The following is a 20,703-nucleotide window of genomic DNA, read 5'->3' as shown; positions in this document are numbered from 1 at the left end:
TCATGCATACCTTTTGTGTTGATGGTCGCTATTGTTTTGGACTGCCTTGCATCCCATATCTTGATAGTTATATAGCAAGCAATGGGGATAGTATCATGCATACCTTTTGTGTTGATGGTGGCTTTTGTTTTGGACTGCCTTGCATCCCATATCTTGATAGTTATATAGCAAGCAATGGGGATAGTATCATGCATACCTTTTGTGTTGATGGTAGCTATTGTTTTGGACTGCCTTGCATCCCATATCTTGATAGTTATATAGCAAGCAATGGGGATAGTATCATGCATACCTTTTGTGTTGATGGTGGCTATTGTTTTGGACTGCCTTGCATCCCATATCTTGATAGTTATATAGCAAGCAATGGGGATAGTATCATGCATACCTTTTGTGTTGATGGTGGCTATTGTTTTGGACTGCCTTGCATCCCATATCTTGATAGTTATATAGCAAGCAATGGGAATAGTATCATGCATACCTTTTGTGTTGATGGTGGCTATTGTTTTGGACTGCCTTGCATCCCATATCTTGATAGTTATATAGCAAGCAATGGGGATAGTATCATGCATACCTTTTGTGTTGATGGTGGCTTTTGTTTTGGACTGCCTTGCATCCCATATCTTGATAGTTATATAGCAAGCAATGGGGATAGTATCATGCATACCTTTTGTGTTGATGGTGGCTTTTGTTTTGGACTGCCTTGCATCCCATATCTTGATAGTTATATAGCAAGCAATGGGGATAGTATCATGCATACCTTTTGTGTTGATGGTGGCTATTGTTTTGGACTGCCTTGCATCCCATATCTTGATAGTTATATAGCAAGCAATGGGGATAGTATCATGCATACCTTTTGTGTTGATGGTAGCTATTGTTTTGGACTGCCTTGCATCCCATATCTTGATAGTTATATAGCAAGCAATGGGGATAGTATCATGCATACCTTTTGTGTTGATGGTAGCTATTGTTTTGGACTGCCTTGCATCCCATATCTTGATAGTTATATAGCAAGCAATGGGGATAGTATCATGCATACCTTTTGTGTTGATGGTAGCTATTGTTTTGGACTGCCTTGCATCCCATATCTTGATAGTTATATAGCATAATAGCAATGGGGATAGTATCATGCATACCTTTTGTGTTGATGGTAGCTATTGTTTTGGACTGCCTTGCATCCCCTATCTTGATAGTTATATAGCAAGCAATGGGGATAGTATGCATACCTTTTGTGTTGATGGTGGCTATCGTTTTGGACTGCCTTGCATCCCATATCTTGATCGTCTTATCTCCTGAGGCTGTCACAAATAGTTCTGGGTTACTTGGATGCCAACACAGCTGATCAACACTATCAGTGTGACCCCGTAATGTTCCCTCTCGACTCTGAAACGGATCAATTTATAATTATACAATCTTGGAAATATATGCATCAACTTTACCTTTTAAGAGAACAAACAAAAAGTTTGATAATGTCCTTTTTTTTTGTGTCTAACCCCGAATCTCCCTACAATGTAAGTTTCGAGTGTTGACAATTCCAGCCTGAATGGAGGATCAACTTTGACTGATATTTGAACTTATTTTATGTATACAAAAAATTATGTACCGTAATCAGACTTTATGACCCAACAAAACTGCAGACACACACACAGAAAGGACTAATTAATGCTGAAAGACATCATCGAAAGCTTTTGGTTTGTACCCTAAAATCCATGAATCCATTGTAAGTAAACATATATCGATCGTATTACTTGCATGTATACCACAAAGGAGATAAACATTTACAATTTGAATATATACAAAATTATCTCTCTCTCTAGCTGTCAGGTGGCACTGTGTAGCGCTGCTGTGGTTTTCACAAGAGTACGCCATCTCACTCGATCTGATGCCAAGTGTGATGTTGCACCTTGCATTCCTTGGTTAGAAACCAGCTTCGCGTCATTAGTCCAAGATGTTGGTGGACGTCCTCTTCCTCGTCAGCCTTCCATAGCCCCTTGCAAAATCTGTTTTTCTACACCTCCATGGCCAAAGTACTTCAGCTTTCTCTACATTATGCCGCTTCTGATGGTTAGACTTGTACCAATCTTGTCGAAGGATCCAGGAATTTGTTCTCCTGTCTTTCCATGTCACTTGTAGAAGCCTCCTGTAACACCACATCTCAAAAGCATCTACTCTTTTCCTATCATTATTGGTCATAGCCCAAGACTCCGTAAGTGGCTATGGAAAACACAGTTGCACAAAGTAGGCGTACCTTGAGGTCAATTCAATGGATAGGCCTCTGCTTTTCCTTATGCTTGACATGCCTTGCACAGTTGTCCTTGCAATAGCCAGTCTTCTCTATTTTCAGTTGTGCTGTCACCACTGTTGTTAATCATTGAACCCAGATATTCAAATTGCTTCAGCTCCTCAATCTGCTGTCCATTAGGGTGCATCATCCGCCCCTTGTTGTCTGTCCCCAGTCTAAAAAGTTTCCATTTGGGTAGAAAACATCACCAGTAAAATTTTAGGTAAATTGAAGTTTGTTTAGGTGGGCCACCGGGCATTTGAAATTTTTAACTGCAAGGTTGCCGAATTTGGCAGGTTTAAAATGGAAAAATGCTGAATTATAGCCTTTTAAGTCCAATTAAAGTGGTCAAATTGTCATAATAAGACTCCTGTGAGTGGATGTGATAATAACAATCCTAAACAATCCTAATTTAAACTACCTGACCATTTAAAACACTATTTTTTGTACTATTTGCAAGTATTGTGTTGTGTATAATACTGTTGAAGTACAATATGGCACCCCCCTGCAAAATCTCAATGAAGTATGTCAGCCAGCGTATCTCTTCATTGTCCAGTTATTAGTTGTCTGGACTTAACCTATACCTAAAATAAAAGTCACAACTTATTCAGTTTCTGAGCAATTGACCCCCGAACTTGGTACTTATGGTTATATTTGTACAGTATTACTGACCAATCAATCTATGCCGCAAGCAGCAAGATGGCAATTTGACGCCTCTGAAAAATCTCATTGTAGTATGTCAGCCAGTATATCTCTTCATTGTCCAGTTATTGGTTGTCTGGATATGACCCATACCCAATATAAATGTTCCAACTCATTCAGTTTCTGAGAAATTGACCCCCCAAATTAGTACTTTGTAAAATTTACAGTATTAGTAAATGCCGCAATTTGCAAGATGGCAATTTGACCCCCTGGAAATTCTCAATGAAGTATGTCAGCCAATATAGCTCTTTATTGTCCTTTTATAGGCTGTCTGGACATAACCCTACTCAATACAAAGGTCAAAACTCATCTAGTACCGATATTTGAAAAAATGACCCCTAAACTTGGTACTCGGCATGCAGCAAAATCCCAAATTCCGCACTTCTTAGCTTTTTTGTTGGGGCTTGTTTACTATCAAGACTATAGAAATATACAAAATGAAACATACATTTTAGGAACTTAAGAACATCCCCTTTTGCATGGGGAATAAAATAGAATTTCATACCGGTTGCATCGAGATATTAAGACGTTTCTGTAGCTGGACCCTTTTTATGGGGTCGTTGTTTGTTACATTTTGTATTTCTAACGTCTTGACAAACCTCCACAAAAACAGGTAAAAAGTGCGGAATTTGGGATTTTGCTGCAGAGTATTTTGCTGATGAGTTTTGACCTTTCCTTTGTATTGAGTAGGGTAGGCCTAATGTCCAGACAGCCAATAACTGGACAATGAAGAGCTATACTGGCTGACATATACTTCATTGAGATTTTCCAGGGGGGTAAAATTGCAATCTTGCGGCATAGATTGGTCCGTATTATACTGTATAAATATGACCAAATACCAAGTTTGGGGGTCAATTGCTAAGAAACTGAATGAGTTGTGACTTTTATGGGTTAAGTCCAGAGAACCAATAACTGGATAATGAAGAGCTATACTGGCTGACATACTTCATTGAGATTTCCCAGGGGGGTCAAATTGCCATTGTCATATTGTACTCCGTGGCATTAAATCTGTACACAATATAGTACCGGTACAAATAGTACAAAAATAGTGTTTTAAATGGTCAAGTAGTTTAAAATAGGTTTGTTTAGGATTGTTATTATCAAAATCACATATGTGATGCGATCAAGCAAAATCAGTCGGAACTCGGAAATATTGATTTTGAGATATAGCCAAACAAAGGAAATATTTTCTTTTGTTTTCTCTTGTTTTGGAAACTCTTTAATTGCTCATATCTTTGGAACTGGTTGTTCAATTTTAATGGGGTTTTCTGCAAAATCCAGCTTTGTAAATGCTGTTTACTATCCTGTAAGAAACTGAAAATTTATTATTTCCGAGTTCCGACTGATTTTGCTTGATCGCATCACATATATGAGTCTTATTATGACAACCTGACCACTTTAATTGGACTTAAAGACTATAATTCAGCATTTTTCCATTTTAAACCTGCTGAATTCGGCAACCTTGCAGTTGAAAATTTCAAACGCGCGGTGGCCCACCCAAACCAACTTCAATTTACCTAAAATTTTACTGGTGATGTTTTCTACCCAAATGGAAACTTTTTAGACTGGGGACAGATAAAACTCTGAAAAAAGGGGCGGATGATCTATCACAAACTCATCACTTTTCCGCTCTCTGTCTACAACCATTATTTTTGTCTTCTTTGTGTTCAGGAGAAAATTATACATCATACTAACATTGGAAAGTTCTATTTTAAACACTACTTGGTTTCAGAAAAAAATGGCAGTCCCTTTCTCTGATTGAACAAGATTGTGATATGAATCAAATCAGCCAATCAGAACCCTACTTCCATGTTTATGCTGTGTACGCTCTTAAAATATAAACAACTGCCATTCTTCTAAGCCAGAAACTGTAGTCACAATCTCATGAGACTATGCTGTTTTGTTTTGCAATTGATTACAATTTAAATGTTGGCTGAACGTTTTCATGTTTTTGATGATGAAAGCGCGAAAGTAAATCTTTGAGTTGACAAAATATAATCAGTGTTGGAATTAAGCATTTTTTTATGCATAGCAAAATTTACTTTCATTACTTATCTGATGATATATATCTCTTGGTACATTCACATACGGTACCGTACTTTAGTGTGTAAGTCTATGGCATAAAAATGCTACTCAACTCAAAAATTGTGTAGCATTTTTGCTATGCGATACCAGCTATTTCCAACGCTGGAAGATGTAACTTTGCTGCAAGCTGCGGAAAGCACTATGACATGACAAAACGGTTTTCAGTTTGGGCTTTCTTTAACATGTTTTAAAGGGCTTTAATTTGTATATACCGTAACCACCCGGGTATAAGCCCACCTTCAGGTATAAGCCCACCCCCTATTTTTCAAAACATTTTGGGAACAAGGGTGCACTCGGCTATAAGCCCAGTACTAAATTTTGGCCAAGTTCTTAAATAAAATAAATGCTTTTCTCTCACATTCAAGAACAAATATAAAAAAATATCAGTTGATAATTAACATTCCACACTTAGAATTTTAAGAAATTGACATAGATGATAGAAATTATTGGTACATTTGGGCATTCATACAAATGGGGAGGATTTTTCTTATTTCTAAAATTCAAGTACTAGCCTCTCCCCGGTTATAAGCCCACCCCAAATTTTGAAATGAAATCTGCCATCTAGGGGGGGTGGGCTTATACCCGAGTGGTTACGGTAAAATGATGTGATTTGAGGACAAATTTGAATTTGTTTTCATGCTTTTTTTTTGCGTTTTTTACACCTGTCTCACTGTCTGCCTGTCACCTACTTAAGGCTTATGAAAGTCGATTCCTTGTTTCCCGTTACCCTACTCCGCTCAAAACCAATTGCTGGCCAAATATTTCATTATTTTGAATAAAATGTTGATTTCTAACAAACTTTAACATACCAATAAATAGTGGTTATATCATAAATCTCTTTCTGTTGATTTTCAGGGATTTTCTTTGCAGTAGGAGCATGGTATATGGTTAAGGTGGCTGTGTACTCTCAGACATGTATGTAGTAAAAGTGCAATAACTTTGTAATTATTCGCGCAAAACATATAAAAGTATACATTTTTATGAAGGCAAGACATCAATAAATCTCAATATAAATACAGATTTGGGGTAAAAACAACAATTTTGAAGAAAATCACAAAAAGTGAGTTTTTGGCAATATTTGTTAGGTACATCATAACAAAAAACACTCTTTCCAAAATATTTTATTTTGTTTTTAGCTCAATCTTGAGGCTCCATTCCAAAAACGGTTTTTGTTTTTTTTGATATTGGCCTTATTTTTTGAGATATTGACCATATAAGGCATCAAAATGAACTTTTTAAAATTCAAAAACGCCTATTTGCACAAAATGATGCCCAAAATCGGAAATAGACCAAAATATAAAAAATGAGAAAACCGTTTCTTGAGTCGATCATGCTTTTTACGATGATCATATTTGCTTACCTATAGATGCTGTATTTATTGAGTTATCGTACCCTAAATCGTCATTTTACCGAGAAAATGAACATTGAAATAATGGCCGTTGAAGTTTAAAGTGGTCACATTTTGCACTTTCATTGAATCTCACAGGAGAATGCGACAGTTTTCGCTTTTGTAACTTATATTACGTGAACATCGGGTAAATCCACAGCCCCTTGAGAAGTTTGAGCGAAATCCATTCATAACTTGATATTTAAATCGGGGAAAGAACTTGAAAAAACCCACATTTTATCAGCTAAAACGGAGCCATTTGACCACTAGGTTTTTGTGAAATCAGTGCTTCCGTGGTGTTTCCATATTGATGCGCCGCGCATGCAGATAAGCGTCGCATATGCGTCGCGTATTTGTGCGTTAACAAATTGCGCGATACGCAACGCGATGAGTTGTTGCTTGCCGTGTACCTTGCTGGTACAACAAAGATTTTCTTTCCTTTTCAATTTCAAACACGAGTGGAATAGTGAAATAAAATCCTTAAAATATTGCAGTTGGAGTTTACAAATCTGGATTTTCATTCCTTGTATTTATAAAAAACATAACAAGGTACAAACATATCATAAAAACTCAATTTTGAGAAAGAAACAATGGCTAGAGTACACAGCCGCGTTAATAATGAATTAATAATGAATACCTACCGGTACTCACTTCTCTGTCCGGCACTTTTTGATCTGCTCTGATCTCATCCCGTAAAAAATATTGTGAAACTTTTGATAATGTACAATCACCTTCATGTGGTTGTAAACTACATCTGTAACTACAAACTGTGATTTATCACTTGTATAATACATGGGTAGTTTACAGATGCAATAATGAAATGGTATGAAATAATGAATAATGAAAAATGAAATGGTCACCTACACAGTCATGAAAAATTGTGTAACGGGAAACAAGGAATTGACTTTCATTGGCCTAATGAATGAATATTATTATATTATTATATTTGTTTATATTTCTTAAGCTGAATTTATACTCAATCGCTTTTGCAGAAAAGCGATTTTCACGCATGCTCAATGTTTACTTACATTTCCAGAGCTAGCGTCAAGCCGATCAATCGATTCAAATCGCCGAGGCAAAAACGACGTCGCTTTTGCAAGTTGAAGAAATCTCAACTTCCCTGCGATATCGCTTGACACATGAATGCGTCAACCAATCATAAACAACCATCTGGATCTGGTTCTGGTTCAGGTTCAGTCGGAATCACAGTCAAGCTGCATCTTCTCCAACATTCTTTGAAGATTTGGGTAGTCTTTTGTTTTGTAGTTTTGGTGATGAATTAATTCAAAATGTATTTTGTGGCATTTAGAATATTTTAATTGTCATCACTCATCTGCAATCGCTATTGCCGTGATAAGTATAATGCAAAAGCGACAAGCGATGCATCGCAAAATTCGCCGATTGCCCCCATCGCTTTTGGGTCAGTCCATCTCAAATCACCTAATGAGTTGGCTGGTCACCCTCTCAGATTTTGTTTAAAATCACTTATATCATAGCCCTATGTGCCAAATGAACACATTTCAAATGGTAGGTCTCTACTCCTTGTCGCTTTCGAGAACCGCCTATTGAAAATTGGGTCAGACCCCCCTTTTGGGGCACACGTGTCAGCGACATTAATTTTCTTCCGAGTTTAGACATCCATATCTTCCCCTAGGGGTAAGCTACAGGACTACAAATTGGAATCTAGGGTGTCTTTGACACAAATAACCAGATTCTGGACTCGCAAAAATGTATCACACCCCCATTTGCTGATATAGACATCTAAAAATGCATGTTCGTGCTGACGCACATGGCAAATTCCTGTTTTTGACCCCCCCTCCTCTTCATACTAGATGTCCGACATCATCTTTTTTGCCTTTAGTAGGCAATATAGGTTCAGGTGTGACCCTCTATAGCAGGGTAGGCCACTCATTGGCTTAATAAAAATTTCGCAAGGGCTCAAAGATGACCCCCTCAGCCAAAAGACCCCCTGTTCGTGACCCCATTTGACCTTGTGGGAAATAATCCACCATAACCAAACTCACACAAATGAAAAATACTTGCATGATGTTCCTCTGTACCAGAAATCTTAGTGGTGTCAAGCCATCTTCATGGTTAAAATGGTGTTTGAATCTCTCATTGAAATACACAGTAAATTGATGAACTTTGCTTTCTGGCAATTAGAACATTAATGGCAATTACTGTGTGTTTCAATGCGATCTCCAAACAGTCATTTAACCATGAAGATGGCTTGACACCACTTTGATTTTTGGTACAGAGGAACATCTAGGTAACCTAGGCAAACCTTAGTTAACACATTTACTAGTCAGCGAATTCGCCGAGACCGGGGCCCCAACACAATGCATATTTACATAGAAATTTGAATTTTTTCGAGAATAGGTGGGTGAAGGAAACCTACATAAATATGTTTTCTATACTTCACTTGACCCAAATATATGATTTTTTATGGTGATAATCAAGTCGCACATGGAATTTTAGAGGATTTTGATAGCAGTTCCATTAAAAAAGCTGCCATCGCCATGAGACTAAGATCTAGAAACACCCCGAAATGCCGTTTTGGGGAATTTTGCTAGCTGAATCTTTTTGATGAAAGTCAATCTTTGACAAGATGTAACTTTGCTACGGAAAGTGCTATGAAAAAAAAGGTTTTCAGTTTTGGCTTAGTTTACTCAAGGGCTTTAATTTGATATATAAAACGATGCAATTTGATGGCAAATTTGAATTCACCTAGGATACCTACAATCCCGGAAAAAATGTGTTCGAACACCCACTGTAATCCCCATGTTCATCTTAGTATAGTGCGACGCTATATGAGTCACTGGAAACTAAGATTTATAATCAAGTTCTCTCAATGTTCATCTTAAGCATATCCCCTCCCCTTTCCCCACCAATCAATGTTGGGAGAGGATATGTGATGATGAGCATATTGGGTATGCCAACATTGTAATGGGGTAGAAGGGGACTATTTCCAATAAGGCCTTTAAAGTGTTCGAACAATATTTTCTGAGATTGTCTGAGGAATTCTAAAATCAGTGTTTGCTTTTTCACATTTGGGATCATAACTTCAGATCCAGTAGAGCGATTTAAATGAAACTTGGACATGTTAGTTTATATATAATAAGGAACACATACAATAAATAATATTACATTACATCCACAAATATTTCAGGGATCGATCACTTTAAACATATATTTTCATCAAATTTTGAATAATTTAAGTCGAATAAGACGTAAAATACCTGATACATATCCCCAAACAGTTTAAAACATAGCAATTTGAATAGCTAAAAAGTTGACAATGTTTTTGGACAATCATGGACCATCTTTTATATTTGCTATAACACTAAGGGCACCGTCAACATCACACGGATGTGGGATGCAAATTTGTCAATGCTATCTGCAGTAGATAGCAAAATAATGCAACGACATCTACCACCCTATGTCCAATGCATTGCCAAACTTCTCCTTCCAAACTAGTAATTCCTGACCCCACAAAAGTAAACTTCAAAGATTTCAAGCAAAGAAAAAGAAAAAGAAGTCATTAAAGACCCCCCCACAAAAAATAACAATAAAAGATATAAGAAACAAAGAAACGAAACCAAAACAAAATAGGAAAGAAAATGCCAAAATTAAATAAAAGAAGATAAAACAAAAAATCTAAGTAAAAGGAAAATAACGCATTAAAAAAGAAGGAAGAATAAAAAGTGCAAATGTCACTTGCTGTTCAATATGTTTCAAGTTCAAGTCCAATTTCACATTAAAAGACACATGCGCAATGTATAAGACACATCAATCAATAATATTTTAACTAACATGGTCAATGATTGGTGTGCAAGTTCAGGGTTATTTCATGATTGTCATTATTTTTGATCGAAAAAAAGAAAATATAAACAATTCAAAATGTTGTTTTTCAGTTAAACAAACACCGATCATTATGAGCATTATAGATAATGACCTTTATTATTAGGCCTATGCAATCTCAAATTGGCACATTTCATTAAACATGATTTATGCGTTGTCTCTTCAGTGGGTATAACTGTGTACACTGAAAGTGTGAAAGCCTATTCATGGTAAAGGTAAATCATTGCACATCTCCCCATTGAAAACACACATTATGGACGGTTGACCACAAAACATAAAGAATAATAGGATTTACTATTATATGGTGAATCGTTGGAAATGCGTGCTTGTCTATGTGTGTAAATCGTTATGATTCACCATTTGACCATCCAAACCATGGTGTATGTAAAATGTTTAATGAACACAATTTCACACATTAGGCTGATTTTCTTAAATGTTGGTCAAGTAATGTTTTTAAAAACAATAAATGTGCATAGCCTGTGCGTATCTCTCCTTTCCTATCACTCGCTCTCCCTCTCTCCCCCCCCTCCGATTTATCCCACAGTGGTAAATTTGTGACATTTAAATACATAACATTAAATTTACGAGTAATGTCTGTTTTTAGCTGAATATAAAATATTAACACCTTCTCTAAATTAATTATACCACATGTACATATGCTCAATAAACATGGCACATAAATAATTTAGGCCCGTATTTGTGTACAAAACGCTATGTTAAATCTATACTAACAGAACGCTATCAAAATATTCATTGATTTCCTCCATATTTTGTGGGATGATAGCAAATTATCTATCTATACTAATAAAATAATAAGCGGTCTCCCTCTGTCTGTCTGTCCTGCTATGCGTTTCGCCGTGCTTCGACGCATCGCGCTGAAATTTCGCATATAGATAGATATCGGGAAAAGCATGTTGGCCATGTGGTTTTGAAGGTCATCGGAGGTCAAGGTCAAAGGTCAAAATTTCAAACTTTGTCCGATCGGGCCCAAACTTGGTAGGTGGAATCCTTGATAGGAGGGGAATATAATGCGCAAAATAAAATCGAGGTCAACCGAGGTCAAAGGTCATTACGGAGGGGTCAAATTTCAAACTTTGTCCGATCGGGCTCAAACTTGGTGGGTTGAAACCTTTGTATGAGGGGAGCATGAAAAACATTATATGGAGGTCATCCGAGGTCAAAGGTCAAAGGTCATGGATTTCAAACTTTGTCCTATCGGGTTCAAACTTGGTGGGTGCAATCCTTGATACGAGGGGAATATATGCGCAAAACAAAATTGAGGTCAACCAAGGTCAGCGGTCATGTAGGGGCTAAATTTAAACTTTGCCCTATTGGCCTTAAACTTGATAGGTGGAATCCTTCAGATGACTGAGGGGAGCATGAAAAATTGCACCAAGGTCATCCGAGTTCAAAGCTCATCTGGGGTCAAACAGTATCGCTATCATGCCAGTGCTCTCACAGCATCTGGGCTCTCACAACGCAGGTGCACTAGTACTAATAAAATAATAAGCGGTCTCTATCTGTCTATCTGTGTATCTGTGTATCTATCTGTCTGTCTGTCCGACTATGCGTTTCACGCACTTGACGCATCGTGCTGAAATTTTGGATATAGGTAGGTATTGGGAAAAGCATGTTGGCCATGTGGTTTTGAGGGTCATCGGAGGTCAAGGTCAAAGGTCAAAATTTCAAACTTTGTCCAATCAGGCCCAAATTTGGTGGGTGGAATCCTTGATAGGAGGGGAATATAATGCGCTAAATAAAATCAAGGTCAACCGAGGTCAAAGGTCATTACGGAGGGGTCAAATTTCAAACTTTGTCCAATCGGGCTCAAACTTGGTGGGTCGAAACCTTCGTACGAGGGGAGCATGAAAAACATTATATGGAGGTCATCCTAGGTCAAAGGTCATGGATTTCAAACTTTGTCCTATCGGGCTCAAAATTGGTGGGTGGAATCCTTGATGCGAGGGGAATATATGCGCAAAATAAAATTGAGGTCAACCAAGGTCAAAGGTCATGTAGGGGCTAAATGTAAACTTTACCCTATTGGGCTTAAACTTGATAGGTGGAATCCTTTGTATGAGGGGGGCATGAAAAAAATTACACCAAGGTCATCTGGGGTCAAACAGAAATGCTATCATGCCAGTGCTCTCACAGCATCAGGGCTCTCACAGCTGCAGGTGCACTAGTCTACTATACTAAAATAACCAGCGAAGTGTGTGTGTCCGTGTGTCTGTCTGTCTGTCCGGCTATGCGTTTCACCGCGCTGCGACCCATCGATCCGATATTTCGGATATGGATAGGTATAGGGAAAAGCATGTTGACCGGGTGGTTTTGAAGGTCATCATAGGTCAAGGTCAAAGGTCAAAATTTCAAACTTTGTCCGATCGGGTCCAAACTTGGTGGGTGGAATCCTTGATATGAGGGAATGTATGCCCAAATAAAATCGCGGTCAGCCAAGGTCAAAGGTCATTACGGAGGGGTCAAATTTCAAATTTTGCCCGATCGGGCTCAAACTAGGTGGGTGGAATCCTTGATACAAGAGGAATATATGCCCGAAATAAAATCGAGGTCAACCGAGGTCAAAGGTCATTACGGAGGGTTCAAATTTCAAACTTTGTCCGATTGGGCTCAAACTTGGTGGATAGAATCCTTGATACGAGGGGAATATATGCGTGAAATAAAATCGCGGTCAACCGAGGTCAAAGGTCATCACGGAGGGTTCAAATTTCAATTTTTGTCCGATCAGGCTCAAACTTGGTGGGTGGAATCTTCGATATGAAGGGAACATGTAAAAATATAATCGAGGTCATCCGAGGTCAAAGGTCATCCAGAGGCTACATTTTAATATCACGGGAGCATGAACAAAATCAAACCAAGGTCACTCGAGGGCGAAGGTCAAATGGGGTCAGTATGCCCAATTGCGCTTAAAAGTAGTAAAAAGAATGACGGGAACAAGTCAAAAAGTCAAAAAGGGGTCATCAGGGGTCAAATAGCATCGCTATCAGTAACTCTCACAGCAACGGGTGAACTAGTGTTTCTAACATGTGTGCCAAATTGCATTAAAATCGATGGCGTAACTGCAGAGTTATTGTCCAAAAACTAAAATCAGATGATTTTGCTAAGCAATTTTGTAGACAATCCCGGAAACAATGTGTTCGAACACCCACTGTAATCCCCATGTTCATCTTAGTATAGTGCGCACGCTATATGAGTCGCTGGAAACTAAGATTTATAATCAAGTTCTCTCAATGTTCATCTTAAGCATATCCCCTCCCCTTTCCCCACCAATCAATGTTGGGAGAAGATATGTGATGATGAGCATATTGGGTATGCCAACATTGTACGGGGGTAGAAGGCACGGCTGTTCGTCCATAGAAACTAGGTTTCTACGCACGCACTAGTCAGCGGTGTTTTGCCGCGCAATTAAAAATAAAAAAAATGAAATTCTCCGAGATGGCGGAATTTCATCTGGGAAACTATAAAAATGTTTTTGTGTCTTTACCGCTGATTCTTTCGATAAAATAATTCACAAATCCATGTACAAATTGGAAAATAATGAATTTAAAGCTAAAATCTAAAATAATTTTGTAATTATCTGTGATTTCCTACAACGTATTTTTCTTGATTTTTTAATGTTTTGGGGTAAAAATACCACAATTTAACATGAAAAAAGTACATTTTTGAGTAAAATGCTGCTATATAGGTTATGTTTATTCAAAAAAACATCCAATGCTTTTTCAAAATTCATTTAAATATCAAATGCAAGATTATCAGATTTTATTTAAGGAAGTGTCAAAAATCCGTGATTTTCATCCATGAATTAGCACACATTTTTGGTCATAGATCCTATAGGTGTACGTAGACTACTATAAATATGCTACCGCAAAGAATTACCATCGAAAATATTGTCATGAAAAATTAATAGTAGGCCTACATTTGAGTCAAATATAATGATTTTAATATTATAGGGGTCTAAAACATCGCTCACGTCAATGCCCGGTCACGAGCACTGCAGATGATGCTCGCGCGGTCGCAGCCCATGGTCGTCCGGCCATGCAGCGAGACGCGGCGACGATAGGCCTACTTTCAGGCAAAAAAAATGATAACAATAAGGCTATAATAATAATAATAATAATAATAATAATAATAATAAATAAATAAATGTAATAACAAAAGGAATTTCAATTACATACCGGTACAATAATAACGATGATGGGGATGATGATAATATTTAATATACAATTATTCCCCAGTTTTCTAATTTTTTGTTTTCTACTTATGGTCGCATGTCATAAGTTGGGTATGCTAAAAGGGTGGAGGGATTACACTTTTCTGAAAATTGGGATACACATTTGATTGGCTTTCCGTAACCCCATATCCTACAGCAGTGGTTGATACCTCATTTTAAGCCTAATATTATACTCTTTCAGTCTACTGAAGCATATAATTATAAATTATTCAGTAAAAAATCACATCAGTTGAAATAAAAAATGCCAGGGGTGGAGGAGCAGGCGGATGTGGAGCAGGTGGATGCGGGAGTGTGCAATCGGGCATATGTGAAAATTCACATGTCAGCATGTCAAAACTACTGGTTACTTTTTTCAAATCTAGGGAGGGTATGATGTATTGACAGCTTTGAATGTTGAATTTGTACAACTAAAACAATTACTGACTACTTAAGGTGGCGCTACACCCTCTGATAAATTTTGTGACAAATTTTGCATTTTTCTCAAGAAGTAACTACACACTGGTAACAAAAGTTTTATGTATATTATAGGGGCAAGGAATCCAATTACTTCACTGAAATTTCAGTGATTCAAGACAAGGGATTCATTATATATGTTAAGAAGTCAGGTACATTCTAGCGGTACCTCTTTTCTTATCATAAATAACGTACCGCTTGGATTGAGTCACTGAAATTCCAGTGTAGTAACTGGATTCCTTATATACCCCTATATACATGACTTTTGTTACCAGTGTGATATTATTTTTTGAGAAAAATGCAAAAATAGTCACAAATTTATCAAGGTGTGTAGTACCACCTTAAAGGGTTATATGTTCCATTTTTTCATTTTTAATGAAATCCTAGTTGAATTTCAGTATTTTTAGCAATATGCTAATGTAAAATTCTCTTCTTGATATTCATTTCCTCAATAATAGAATAACCATCTCGCTAATTACTCATAAAAAGGTCATTGACCTTTACAATGTAATTAACATACATACAATTATTTTAAATAGTTTATTTGAAGCATTAATGTTTTGAGAACATATCCTCCAAATCTGATGACATTCTTGCATAAAATAAAAATTCTACAGTCATTTTTGTAATTGAGGTCCGATTTGAGAAAAACGCATTTGAAAATTGAGATTTACATAGACGCCTGTGTATTAATTAATTAGTAATTAAGCATTATCTCAAAAATTAAGCAGGTGTTAAGGTTAAAAATGGTGTTAATTATTAGAGATTGTCAATATATACAACATATCAAAGAATACATTTTTTGTCATTTTTTACATTATAATTATAGGCCTACATTTTCATGAATGACGACATGCAGCATAACCTCCCCCACCTTTAACCATTAGGCCTACTTAAAAGCATTAACGTCTATGCTAAAAGTCACCTCAACCCGGGGTGGGAAGGATGGTAGGCCTACTAGCTCTAAAAAGGGGGATGCCTTCAGTAAGTTGACTCATATACATGTACACATATCTAGGCCTGTGCAAGTATTGCATAAAATAAACTCCAAAAATATTGACCAGCCATAGTTGGCTTAAAATAGGCCTAATTAATGACCCATGCATTCTCATAATTTAAGGATATCAGAATTATCGACACATGGTCAATAAAGTCATTGGATTTGTATACGAACAACCACAAGCATCCACATAATAAAAATAATAGTAAGAGGTGAAAAATGCAACACAACCGGCGGCATATGTAGGCCTTTTTCTACCCCTACCCAGGCACCTCAAGTGCTCATGCAAACCAAAGTCTACTATTGGCCTAGAGAGGCCTAAAGAGCAAAATGACAGTTGATTCGCATCATATAAATAGCCTATTAGATTTTCTCATCCTTTTTCAAAAAGTATAGGCCTCGGCCTAAACGAGCGGGGAGGGCAAATTTCGCAAGCAGCGATAATATCTTCAACGGGCGGGTTGGGTGAAAGGTTTTTATCATAAGCCTACATTATGTTTTCAATGATTTTTTTGTAATGAAGTACCGGTATGTAAAAACGGAATAAAGTAAAATACAGGCACGAGACTGCACAAAAACTGAAAATGCGCGTGAAATTGGAAAAAAGTACCAAAAAACAGGCTGAAATTAAATGAAGTTGCGCGCCGAAAGTTTGACTAAAGAAACCTGAATTCAGTTTTAAAACTGAAAATTCTCATGCCTGAAAATATACACATTATTATGATGTATACAAAAAAGAACCTATTGCGGTCGGTAAACATATTATGGTAGGCCTAAAGGTCTCACTCCAGAGCTGCAAACTGAAATGCGCTTCATGCATCATGATGCGCACAAATTTGTCTTTTTATCATGATGTTTATCATGTTTATTGGGGTTGGTACAATCATATAAAGTTAATCTTGGTTTGAACAGGCCCAAAGGCAAAATGTGTTTTATACGTAACACATTTTGGTCAATTTTGTCCCAGGCAGGGCCTAACATCTAGAGCCAGGGGAAAACTTACATAAAAGTGAAATTCAAAACCGGATGATCACTATTCAATATTAGGCCTATGGTTAATCTTTCAGGTCCTATACACTGTAAAAACAGTGTTAAGAAACGTTATGTTTAGAATATGGATGTCAGATGTTTAGAAATTACACACTATCACTGACCAATGTTGAGACATTTGACACATAATGTTTAGCTTTTTTAAAAAACATGTTTACAAAGTGGTGGCAAAATTGTGTTTAGAAAAGTGTTTAATCGCTAAACACTGTTTTTACAGTGTAGGCCTATAGGGTCTAGTGAGAATAAAATACGTTTAACATGCTAGCCCCGGAAACTTTGCATTGTGTGGGCCGTTATACCAGCCTACAAAGCCATCGTATTGGCTCATATATCGCGAGCATGGCCTGATTTTGTGGTCATCTTGTAAGCCTATAGGCCTATATGAGGCCTTTGTAAGGTAAATTTTGGGTTTTCTCAAATTTTGTCCGCCAAAAAGAATATTGTCCATAACAGGCCCTATAAGGCCTAATTTTACCTCAGTCATCATGTCAGTGGCTAAATTTGTGAATTTATTTCAAATTTAACACGGAATATTTGGGCCTGACGCTTTTTTTTTTTTTTTTTTTTTTTTTTTTTTTATGTCGGGCATATCTAGGCATTAACAGCTGAAATCTAGGAGATAACGCTGACGAAACTTCGCCAGATACAAGTGACCTGGTGAACGAAGTGGTTCGCCGTATATAGCTGGTCGGGGTAATTTTATAGGACAGGCAAGTGTAGCCGACAATCGGGCGTTACCCTGATCGGAACCGCCTGTAACAAGGTCTTTTTTTATCATGGATCATCTGCCCCGCCATTACCAGATGAACCAAGACGCTTAATGCAGGTGTTCAAATTTTTGAAAATGGTTAGCATGGTTAGCGATGTGAGCTCATTAAAAAAAAAAATAGGCCGATTTCAGAGTATTATTATATAGGTGGAACACTAGTCTAATTTCTATTCTTCATATTTATATTATCCTCCTCTTTTCCTGCTTTTCTCATTTCCTGTCATATATTTCTTCCTTCTCTTTTCCTTTTCCGGGTTCCCGTTTCGCTTCCAATTATCTTCCCATAACTCGACGGATAAATTGCTCAAGCGCCTGCATGCATGACTAAGCCTACAGGAAGTTTGGGATGAGAAAACGGACATTTTGATGAGAAACGGCCAAAATGAAAAGAATGTAAATTTTCTGATGTTTTTTGGATGAGAAAAAAATTATGTTTGTGGTTAGCTCAATTTACTGGGGATTAGCAAATCTCACTAGTTTCAATGAGAAAATAATGATTGATACACACTGACACTACGATTGATAAATTAAAATCTCTCTACCAACAGCAATTTTTTTTAAATCTTACCATTTTGGCCGTTTCTCCGTTATAGGCTTACAGAAATATGTTTCTGCTTGTATATAATGATTGTTTTTTGGGTTTTTTAAATGCATACGGTATAATATGGCTTTTTATTGCTTTTACAGAGCATTAGGTATGTTAAACGGAGAAACAATATTTTTTTTTTATAAATAGCGACAGCGGGCCGATAAATTTTTTGACGTCCGTAAAAAACAGAACTTTTAAGCAATTATATAGGCTTATATACCGGAATACCATGCATTGCATGAGCCTAAAACTTCCTCGTCGTTGTGACGGGTCGGGGTGGTGGGGTGCGAAAATCCCATAGCATTTTTGATATATAGATTTTTAGAAGTATAACTTGAGATGTAATATTCTATATAGATAGGCCTGGGGGGCCTATAGGTTCTCCTTTAGCCTACAAGGATTTGTAGGCAACTTTTTTATTGTAATAAATCCCTTCCCCATCATGATATTTGCACACTTAGGCCTAATTGCCGTTATTTTAAAGGAAACATCGGTAAAATATAACGTTTATTCCATTTTTCTCACTGATTAATTCGTGCGCTGGCCTAATTACAATTTCTAACTTCTGTGAAACCTATTACCACCACATCCACGTGATCCGTGGGTGACCATCTTAGCCTGTTATTTGAAAATTGAATGCCCGCGCGCGCCGATGAAGTTTTTACATGCGTTTTTTAGTACAAGTTGAGAAGGCTGTAATTCGTATGACATAAATCTTGCACAAGTAATTTCAACGGAATAAATTATGTCAATCGGTATATATGTATTCTGTAATATTGAAATTAACTATATCTTTCACAATTTATTGAAAATAAATGAGTGTTTTAAGCATAATCGGAGGTATGTGCAGATTTGAGTAAAAATCTTTCATGTTGTACTTGCACATTTTGAGTAGCCTTTACGCAAAATTATTCAAGCTAAAACGAATGAAAATATATTGTATGATGAATTTGTAATCTCCTTTTAGAGTTACTACCTTTAGTTTGTCTGTAACTGTAAAAAAACGTGTTTTATAAAAGCCTTTTGTGTTAGTGTACTTAGCGCATCTGTGCGCCTACATTTACAATGCGATCTTTTACCTCTTAAACGACTGCGTAAAAAGACTACGCGCGATAAACTTTGTTTCCACTTTCGCGTTGAAACGAACAGCCGTGAAGGGGGACTATTTCCAATAAGGCCTTTAAAGTGTTCGAACAATATTTTCTGAGATTGTAGAACATCATATAAGTATTTTGAATATGTGTGAGTTTGATTATGGTGGCTCATTTCCCACATAATAAAATTTGGGTTGGTATTTAGGACAATTTTGTGTGTATTTCAATGGGAAGTGGACAAATTGCGTCAAAAAACATCAAATATTCAACGAGCCATAACTTCGGAAACGCGACAAGGAGTTGAGACCTACCGTTTGAAATGTGTTCATTTAACCCATAGGGCTATGATATAAGTGATTTTAAAGAAAATCTGAGAGGGTGACCAGCCAACCTTTTCTGAAAATTAGGTGATTTGATATGGAATGACTCTTTTCATGCTTTTCAAAAGTGTTTAATCGCAATCGCTTGGCGATCGAGTATAAAATCAGCTTTATTCAATTTTCATTTCAATTTACTATTCAGCACAAACTGCTACACAGAATTTTGTTGCATGTGTGTAATTCATATGTACATGTAACCATCGAATATGTTATCGTGCATGCATGCTTGCAAAGCTTCAAAATTCTGCACCCTTTCTTACCAGCCGATCTCTATCCAGCGAATAAAGGCACACAGTCTTATCAAACGACCCTGAGGCCAACATTTTGCCATCACAACTCCATGCTACAGAATGCACCTTCGCTGAATGACCACTATACTCTTTAGTTCGGTTGTTATGTTGAAAATGATTGCGAGTTTCTTCCAAAATATCCCCCATTTTGACAACAAAACTTGAGTTAGCAAAGCCGCATGAGTTTGAATTGTCCGAGCCGTATATCGATTACTTCGTTTTGGGGCGCTTTTATTGGGCGGATATCTAAAGTCAGTCCGATTCCGGGCCTCCTTTTGATGTGCTGCACCCGAGTGCTGCATCACAAAATTACATTCCAAAAAGCGTGCCAAAAAATTAAACAACACAAAGATGTTTTTTTAATTAAAACAACATTAAATTATTTTCCAAAATTAAATGACACAAAATTATAATCCAAAATAAAACAACAACAAATTAGGGGTGGTGCAATAATTATGTGTACCCCGGGGTGAATTCTCAAAATGGTCTGCCAAAATCGCTTGCCCCCTTTGGCCGTGC

The 20,703-nt window shown here is 37.1% G+C and overlaps 1 protein-coding gene across 2 annotated transcripts in view; it reads right to left on the bottom strand.

The window, feature by feature from the left end:
• Window positions 1–20,376, bottom strand: part of LOC140162686 (THO complex subunit 3-like) — a 28,146-nt gene extending 7,770 nt beyond the window's left edge. The window contains exons 1-2 of one of the 2 annotated variants that reach the window (XM_072185956.1): window positions 20,155–20,376; window positions 1,221–1,377 (exon numbers count right to left, since the gene is read on the bottom strand). In XM_072185956.1, the coding sequence (XP_072042057.1) occupies window positions 1,221–1,377; window positions 20,155–20,331 (334 nt within the window). In that variant the 5' untranslated portion in view covers window positions 20,332–20,376. The remainder of the gene's footprint in view (window positions 1–1,220; window positions 1,378–20,154) is intronic. The other variant, XM_072185957.1, reaches the window with a different exon arrangement.
• Between the last annotated feature and the right edge of the window lie 327 nt (window positions 20,377–20,703).

This window comes from Amphiura filiformis, chromosome 10, assembly GCF_039555335.1.
Source record: "Amphiura filiformis chromosome 10, Afil_fr2py, whole genome shotgun sequence".
Classification (NCBI taxonomy): Eukaryota; Metazoa; Echinodermata; class Ophiuroidea; order Amphilepidida; family Amphiuridae; genus Amphiura; species Amphiura filiformis.
Note: the sequence above shows the minus strand (reverse complement) of the source record. Positions and strands in the feature narration are given on the sequence as shown.